This window comes from Sardina pilchardus, chromosome 3, assembly GCF_963854185.1.
Source record: "Sardina pilchardus chromosome 3, fSarPil1.1, whole genome shotgun sequence".
In the NCBI taxonomy this organism is placed as follows: Eukaryota; Metazoa; Chordata; class Actinopteri; order Clupeiformes; family Clupeidae; genus Sardina; species Sardina pilchardus.
The window spans coordinates 16105250-16114335 of NC_084996.1; the positions used below are offsets into that span (position 1 = coordinate 16105250).

Here is a 9086-nt window from a genome sequence, read left to right on the forward strand (position 1 = left end):
TTACCCTATTCCTAACCCTAACCCCCTCAACCCTCATCCTATACCCCTAAACTGAGGGGAGTAGTGCCTTGAAGGCAGCGCTGCCTGGAAGGCGCCATTGAGGGCAAATAATACCAAAGACCGTCCTCTGCTGTTGTCTTTGACGTTACCTCAGGACATTTTGTTAAATAACGTGTCCGTGGCCCTGTCTCCCTCCCTTCCTCCCTCTGTGTTCGGTTGTTCTCTCCTGTCCCCTTCGGATCGTCTCCGCGTCTGCTCCCAGAATCTCTACGAGAGCATCAAGAGTGAGCCTTTCAAAATCCCGGAGGACGACGGCAACGACCTGACGCACACGTTCTTCAACCCGGACAGAGAAGGATGGCTGCTGAAGCTGGGTGAGTGAGAACGGAAGTAGCGGAACGGAGGGCTAGAACAGACCGAGCGTTCTCTCCTTCCTCTTTATCTTCTCTCTCTCTCTCCATCTCTCTCTCTCTCTCTCTCTCTATCTCTCTCTGTACCTCAGGGAAACCCTCAAAAAAGTACACGTCATTGAATAAATGGAGTTGAGTTGAGAGCTCAGTTTTTGACAGTAGGGAAGGCTGCTGGGGGAAGAGATGGATTTTCCCATATGTGGGCAACACACACTCCATACCATGGCCAATTAGCTGGCGTGTGTGTGTGTTTGTGTAATGATGTGTTGCAGTGGTCTTGAACACCCAGTGTTTGCCTTTAACAGCCCTTCTCCCAAAACACACACACACACTTGCACTCTGGCCCATGTGTTCACATGTGTTTCTGATTGTAGCACCAACCCCCCCATACCCCCTACACACACACACACACACACACATTCTCCTTCCCTTACATGTACTCTCATGAGGTCTTGTGGTTTGTGTCTTGGTCTTTGTGTCTCTTCTGGCTTGTTTGTTTCTCGGGCTTGGCATGCTTTGTTGTCATTCTTGTTGTCGTTGTCATTGTTGTTGTTGTTGTTGTTTACGTGTTCCTTCTTCTTTTCCTTATCCTCTGTGCCCCTCTGTGCCTCATCCTTTCTGTTGTGTGATTGGCTGTCTCCCTCCTTCTTCTATGCTAGGAGGTAGGTAACTGGCAGCACTCTTCTCTCCCTCTCTCTCTCTCTCTCTGGCCTCTCACCCTCCATGTCCTGTACTCCCCTCCTCCTCCTCCACCTCCTCGTCTCCTCCTCCTCCTCTACTCCTCTTCACCGCCCACGGCTTCGCTGCTTGACATATGTGTCTGTTTCTTTTCTCGCTCTCCTTCATCCACCCTTTTCTTTTCTTGCCTTGGCAATGAGACTGGCATCTGCGCTTTGCTTTGCTCTGCTTCTCCGCTCCTCTAACGGGGGATGTTGGGACTCTCCAGGGGTCAGAGGTCAGACACGTGCGCTCGTGGCTGCAGTCACGGGGTGTCCGCACCTCACACACCACCCCGCACACCACCCCCCCCCCCCCACACACACCCCCCATTCCTCACCAACAACCCCCGACACCAATCCCATGCTAGCGCTGCAAGGCTGCATTCTTGCTGCTGTAGGTAACGTCTCTGTGGGGCCACGCTTTTTTACCCAGGGTGCATTGGTGCGTGGCCCGACCCCGGGAGCCGTCACCGCGCCAGAGCTCCTTCCATCTGCAGTTTCACTTTTATTTTCGATGCCTTATTATGCCTATGACGAATTTGCATTGCTCAATCTGTGAAGTCAACCACAAGATATTTAATACCAGATTATGTCAGTGTTGACGTAAAGGCCCTTATAACATTGTGGTTTATAAGATTGAATTGACAGGAGAATAGGTGCTGCTACATCTGACTGGTTTTATAGGGGAATTCTGAAGGGTATGGATGGAGACACGTCATGGTCAGAGAGGAAGCTGCTGTCAGGTGAGGTGTTAATCACGGCTGCAGCAGGCGTGGGCACGACAAGACACTTTTTTTCCAGAATGGCGCAATGGGTTCAGGATAGTCATTATGAGGGGAGAGTCCCACTGCTCCTCTGACAAATGTGTGTGTCTGTGTACGGGGGCGAGGTGACCGGAGCCAACCACCACAAAACGAGTGCCAGGAATGGAGGGCACTGTACGTTTGTTGTGCCTACCACCCCCCCTGTACCCCCACCCCCCTCCCCCAGCCTTTCTCCATCTCCAGCCCCCCCCCCCCCCCCTCGCTACTGCTGACAGGCCCCAGCATGCCAGCCCCCCCCCTGCCCCACGCTAATTGCTTCACCTCTGGGCTTCTTGTCATTTTTCTTGGCCTCCACACATGGCACCTCAACCCACCAGGGAGGGCTCGGCAACCAGCCCCCTCTCTCCCCGCACGCACACTCGCACGCCGCTCCTACCAGCTGCGAAGTCAGGGTCGTGTCGGCCACCGCGACGGCCAGCCTCAACCCAGGGCCTCTGTGCTTGTGCGTCTGTGTGTGTGTGTGTGCGAGACTGTATTTGTGTGTGTGTTCTATATCTGTGTGCCTGTGTGCGGCTGGACGTGTGTGTGTGTGGCTAAGTGCTCCTCAGGGACGGCCTCTCAGCTCTGATTTGTTGTGTTAGCGTCTGTGGGCTCAGCTCTGGATGGCGGGGACGACAGCGAGGTTTCAGCTGTGGGCTCTGGGCAGCTTTTAAACGGAGAGAGAGACAGAGAGAGGGAGGGAGAGAGAGAGAGAGAGACAGAGAGAGAGAGAGAGAAAGAGAGAGACGCTGCTGTGCTGGGTCTTTGGGTGGCTAACGGGGGATAGAGTGCACAGTGACTCTGACTCCTGCTCTCCCCGAGCTAGTGCAGCTGTTTGCTTTGGCTTTGTCGGGCCTTCATCTGCATATGCTAGCCGTCTGCTAACCCAGAAGTCCGCCTGAATAAATGGGACCACACAGAGCTACAGAGGAGCGGGCCAGAAAAAACGGGGGGAAATTCATAAGATCAACACAGCGGGTTGTCTAGTGTACTGTATGAGAGAGATGAATCTCATTTACTGGGTATCACTTTTCAGGCTCCAACATGACAATATTCCATCTGTTTGCTCCATTTGCTGTGGGGTGCTACGCTAACGTGCTAATAATACACACAGTATCATTGTAAAGAGCAAACCTTTTGGTCAGGGATGCCACTAGAAATCTTTGGTCTTCTGAATGACACTACACTACTACAGACAATTGCACTCATTGATGCACTTATTACACTCATTGATGCACTTATTGTGGTTTTTAATTTGTTGTTAGAAGTGCTCTTAAAAGCTTAAATGTCGACCCAATGATTAGGTCGACCCAATAATAATGGTGGTCACTGTTGGTCACTACGTGGGCCCCATGCCGTTCCAGTGCAGTGCCTTTGGAATCATATCATCCTGATGTCCCCCAGTCTTAGAGCACCATCAGCCTCTTTGCTGCGTCTGTGGAGAGAGAGAGAGAGAGAGAGAGAGAGAGAGAGAGAGAGAGAGAGAGAGAGAGAGAGAGAGAGAGAGAGAGAGAGAGAGAGAGAGAGAGAGAGAGAGAGAGAGAGAGAGAGAGAGAGAGAGAGAGAGCAGGAGAGGACCAGGTTGGGCTCCTGTGATGGAAGTCAGCCCTGACATGTCCACAGAGAAGCCCTTACGCAGCGCTGGAGAGTCGCTCCCAGCCACGGCCGTGTTTGCTACTTTTTTTTTTTTGACGCGTTGTAGCCCCGAGTTGTGCTCTGCTTCACCCAAGTCGAAGTGTGTGTGTGTGTGTGTGTGTGTGTGTGTGTGTGTGTGTGTGTGTGTGTGTGTGTGTGTGTGTGTGTGTGTGTGTGTGTGTGTGTGTGTGTGTGTGTGTGTGTGTGTGAGAGAGTGCCTGTGTGTGTGTATGTGTGTGTGTTGGGGGGGCGGGGGCATCAGCACCATCTTCTGATTCCTACTGAGTAGAAAGGAGTGCACACAAACACAAGCTGAAGCCTTTGCATGTTCTTTTATTTATTTTCTCTTCTTAATGCAGCGAACACGGCCACGGACTCCTCACAGACCTCAGGGGCTGCGCTGCTAGCTGTTAAGGTCCAGTGAGAAACAGTGTGCAGCACTTTTTTTATTTGAGTTATTTCTCTCCCACCTCCCCCCCACACACACACAAACACTCACACACACTCACAAGGGTAGAGATTGCGCTTGTGGCCAGAGGCGGTGAGGCCTGATTCTATTTATTATTTTATTTTCAGCAGGCAGCTAGAAGTGTGCCAAGGATGAAAGGGCCTCCTCTGCTGCGCACCCTGATTATTCACACCTCTGCTGCTCAGGCTCTCCCTGGTGGCAAAGGGGAGAATTTATGGAAAGCAGGTCTAAGCAGGTCTAACTATTAATGTCCCTCTCTCTCTCTTTTCTCTCTCTCTCTCTCTCTCTCTCTCTCTCTCTCTCGTCTCACCCTCTCTGACAGGTGGAAGAGTGAAAACCTGGAAGAGGAGATGGTTCATTTTGACAGACAACTGCCTCTATTACTTCGAGTACACAACAGTAAGTTGCACTTTCACTTTCAGCCTGAGTCACATATCTCAAGAAGAGTGCCGCCTCATTATTCAGAGCCAGTTTGTGCTTGCCTCTGCTCTGTCCTGATAGTCTTCTGCATTTTCACCTCTCCTCACCTCTCCTCTCTTCTGCTCTCTTCTCTTCTCTTCTCTTCTCTTCTCTTCCCTTCCCTTCTCTTCTCTTCTCTTCTCTTCTCTTCTCTTCTCCTCTCTTCTCTTCTCTTCTCTTCTCTTCTCTTCTCTTCTCTTCTCCTCTCCTCTCTTCTCTTCTCTTCTCTTCTCTTCTCCTCACCTCTCCTCTCCTCTCCTCCTCTCCTCTTCTCTTCTCTTCTCTTCTCTTCTCTTCTCTTCTCTCCTCTCCTCTCCTCTCCTCTCCTCTCCTCAATCAAGGCGCTGTCTTGGTGTCTGGTCTGTAGTTTGTCTGTTTGTTTGTTTGTTTGACTGGTCGAAGTAACTGCTCAGACATCTTTGTGTGTGACATTCTGGTATCCTCAAATGGCCTACATGTATTTACAGTATTTTGTAATCCTCTGTGCTGCGCAGGACAAGGAGCCCCGTGGCATCATCCCCCTGGAGAACCTGAGCATCCGAGAGGTGGACGAGCCCAGGAAGCCTGTAAGTGCCCCCCTGGGGTCACCCCCCCCCCCCACAGCCCCAAACCTTTCCCCATACAGTACATGCACAGACATAGCCAATGCTGGACCATGCATCCAGACCTCCCACCACCCACCCACAGCCCCAAACCTCCCCCCATACAGTACATGCACAGACATAGCCGATGCTGGACCATGCGTCCAGACCTCCCATCACCCACCCACAGCCCCAAACCTCCCCCATACAGTACACGCACAGACATAGCCGATGCTGGACCATGCATCCAGACCTCCCATCACCCACCCACAGCCCCAAAGCTCAACCACAGACATAGCCAGGGCCGATGGACAGGAAATGATCTGTGCCTGAAATGATCAAATACATTCAAAGACGATGTAGAGAATAGCTTTTCTTGACATTGTACTGTACATGGCCGAGCTCAAGCCTGAACTCAGGCACCACACCTGAACTCTGTCAGGCCAGCATAGCCGATGCTGGACCATGCTTACAGACCCACCAGGACTCAGACTCAGACCAGAGCAGCACATCTCACCCACAGAGAGAGAGCACACCACGCACCTCTTGCACAACACACACACACACACACACACCACTGAATTACGATCACTGACCACACGCTGTCGTTTTGCTGTACTTTCTGACCCAAGCGGAGTGTGATATTGGGTCATTCTCTCCACTCCTCCGGGCGCTCTCCACATCTGCTCCTGACTCGTGTTCTTTTTCCTTTTGTCCAGCTGTGTGTGTGGGCAGTGTTTACCTTTGGGTCACCGAATATTTTCTCTGTTTATCTCTCTCTCTCTCTGTCCCTCTCTCTCTCTCTCTCTCTCTCTTTCTCTGTCCCTGTTTGCCTCTCTCCCTGGCGCACACACAGAACTGCTTTGAGCTGTACAACCCCAACCACAAAGGCCAGGTCATCAAGGCCTGCAAGACGGAGGCTGACGGGCGAGTGGTGGAGGGCAACCACGTGGTCTACCGGATATCGGCGCCCACGCCCGAGGAGAAGGAGGAGTGGATCAAGTCCATCAAGTAAGAGCCCCACACCAGAACTTACTGTAGCGCTCTCTCAAACCTCACCTTCTCACAGACCTTGAAAATGTTCTGTAAATCTTACAGAACATTTATTTTTTGTGCGTGGGTGTCCCGTTTGAGTGCCGTAAGTTGTAATATTAATTAAACGAATGTTATTTAATTAAACCTTGCCAAAGACCTCCGTTGTGTGGGGAGCTATTGTTTATCGAGTGGCTGTGTTGTTTCTAGCGCAAAAAAAAAGGACCACACATAAAATGGCAGGATTTTAGTCGTAGCAAAACGAGCCTCGTTTTTTGGCAGCTGCACTCTACGGCTGGATGCAGCGGAAGTGGGGGTTTAGTCGAGTTCTCCTGAACTTTTGCCCTCTCCCCCCCTGGCAGAGCCTGAGGCTGGAGGCTGGAGTTGCCCCACTCTGCAAAACTGACGACCCCAGTTTGTAAGACGAGGGAAGATAAAATATACATTTACTCTCGTCATCTTTTGCTTGCTAAGTGAGAGAGGCTTCTCCAGTATTAATGCGCGACATTAGCATTTTATGCACCTCAGCAGCTTCCACTGACTCCTGTAATTGGCCTTAATGAGCGCAGACAGAGCTGTGCGGGAACTTCGCGCACGAGGCTTAGCGTACGCCTTTTTTCCGGAACGTTCCGTTTGCTTGCCTGTTGGAGTTTCTTTAACGATAACAATCCCGAATGTGATTACAGCCGTGCGATTGTTATAGTGTCCGATAATGCGTCCGAGTGCACTGCGGTGGCTAGAGGTGGAGATAGAAATAGACTGGAATGTAGCGACGCACTGCGCCGCGCGCAGCGTTGGGGTGCAAGGTAGACTGGGCCGGCGGTATTCCGGCCTGTCAGGGCTGTTTGTAGAGAAACAGCAGGCTCATCACATATCTCCCAGTGACTGTAAGCCATCCACCCTTTCCCCACACACATACCCCTCCCCTGCGCTTTCATGGGCAAAAGAAGGGGAGGATTAGCCTCTGCTTATAGGACCCTGGAGCGGAAGCATGGGTGGGGGGTAGGGTAAGGGGGGAGAACGGAGGGGGGGGGGGGTGCATCACCAGCACCAACAGCAGCAACAGCAGGAGGCTCAGTCCCTTATACAGGCCAGAACTCCACTAGCCTCTGCCCATACACACACACACACACACACACACACACACTCACACGCACACACGCAAACACACACACACACACACACACACACACACACACACACACACACACCACTGTGCTAATCTAGCCCCATGCTAACAGGGGATCCATAAGGCGTGTTATCTCTTTCCAGAAGCGTCCATGTGGGATTTGGGCAGATGAAAGAGGGTTTTATCAGAATCTGAGGGGTTTTTTTTATGCCCAGTAGGAATGGTTATGGTTTTCCATCTCCACCATATCTCCTTTAATCTTTAATCACGCTTTGCAGACTGGTGACAAAAAGTGCCCCCCCCCCCTTTTTTTTTCCCGGGTTGTGTTTTCGCACAAAAGCTACAAAAAATCAAACTGGAGTGAGACATTACAATGCAAATCTGTGCTAAGAGTGCTCCACACTCCATCCTGAAATGGCAGGCAGCGTCGGAGCTTCTCGCTCAGTCCCTGAATATGTTTGAGGAGCTGCTGGTATGGCATGATATACAGTGCTGTGGATCTGTCAGCCTGTATTGTTTTTAAGCACTTCCTCCCCCTATAGTGTCCTGATTTCCTTTTTTCTTTTTTTTCCTCTTCTGTGAGAAGAAGAGCCTATTCTGAAGCGCTCGCAGGGATAGAGAGAGGGAGAGGAGCCATGGAGAGATATCTGCATTAGGTTCGCTTTTGGTTCGGGGGTGGTGGTGGAGGGGGCTTTTTGAATGTGTGCCGGAGCTAACAAGATTTCCTGCCGTGAAAAAGCTCCTCTGTGAAGCGCCGCCAGAGCCTTTTTCGTTCTCTCTTTTCTCTGCCGCGCGCGCGGCGCGGGCCTCCGTGGCGAGCGAGGGGACGATACGGAGCGCACGCCCGTGCCCGCGCCCGCGCGATCTCGGGGCAGATAGCTTTGTTCCTGTTATTCTTTCAGATGATATGTGGTCAGAGTCGCTGGGGGGGTCAGGGAGCAGTCCACAGCTGGGGGAGAGGAAGACGGAAGGTTAGGGGAAGGGTGGTGGTGGTGGTGGTGGTGGGGGGGGGGAGGCATCATGGTGATGAAGGGAGAGAAAGAGAGAGAGAGACAGAGAGAGGGAGAGAGAGAGAGAGGGAGGCTTTAGCTTCAGAAACCATGGAAACCAAACTGGGTCACCCAACAAACTTTGTTCTGTCTTCTTCTTCTGCATCTTCCTCTTCCTCTTTTTGATCTAGTTAAGGCAGGGCTTTGCAGAAATGTGCTTTCATTTCCATATCAAAGATGCTCAAGCCCGTCCTCCTCCTCCTCCTCCTCCCCCCTCCCTCCCCCTGCATCACTCCGTGTTATTTATTTGATTTCCTTTCTTTAATTGGACTCTACAGAGCCAGCATCAGCAGGGATCCCTTCTACGACATGCTCGCCACCAGGAAGCGACGCATCGCCAACAAGAAGTGAGACCCCTCTGCCTGCCCAGTGCTGACCCGACGTCAACCACCCCCCCCTGGGGTCTCCCCACTGCCTGCTCAGAGCTGACCCCACACACACACGCACAGACATACCAACAACAGACACACACACACACACACACACACACACACACACACACACTCTCACACTACCCCCCACCCTGGGCAGCGACAGCTGGCACAGACTCACGGGACTACCCGCCGCTCCGCTCCAATCTGGATGCCCTCCCTTGATCCTCGCCCACCCCCTGGACAGTGACAAAACTGGACAACAGCAGGGGCACGACGGGACCAACTGTGTCCAACAGCGTCCCCCCCAAAAAAAGTCCCCCTTCTCTGCTCCATGCCACCACCACCACGCTCCCCCAACGCAACACAAAGCGTCCCACTCACTCATGGGGCCTGTTTAGTCTGCTCCTCTCTTCTGTTTATAGACAA

At 52.1% G+C, this 9086-nt stretch overlaps 1 protein-coding gene across 2 annotated transcripts in view; it reads left to right on the forward strand.

Annotated features, from left to right (window-relative positions):
* The window catches only part of cyth3b (cytohesin 3b), a 33039-nt gene that overhangs the window by 22567 nt on the left and 1386 nt on the right, over window positions 1-9086 (forward strand). For both annotated transcript variants that reach the window (XM_062532116.1, XM_062532115.1), the window contains exons 9-13: window positions 263-374; window positions 4359-4435; window positions 4990-5061; window positions 5933-6087; window positions 8565-9086. The exon at window positions 8565-9086 is cut by the window's right edge and continues 1386 nt beyond it. In XM_062532116.1, coding sequence (XP_062388100.1) covers window positions 263-374; window positions 4359-4435; window positions 4990-5061; window positions 5933-6087; window positions 8565-8637 — 489 coding nt within the window. In that variant the 3' untranslated portion in view covers window positions 8638-9086. The remainder of the gene's footprint in view (window positions 1-262; window positions 375-4358; window positions 4436-4989; window positions 5062-5932; window positions 6088-8564) is intronic.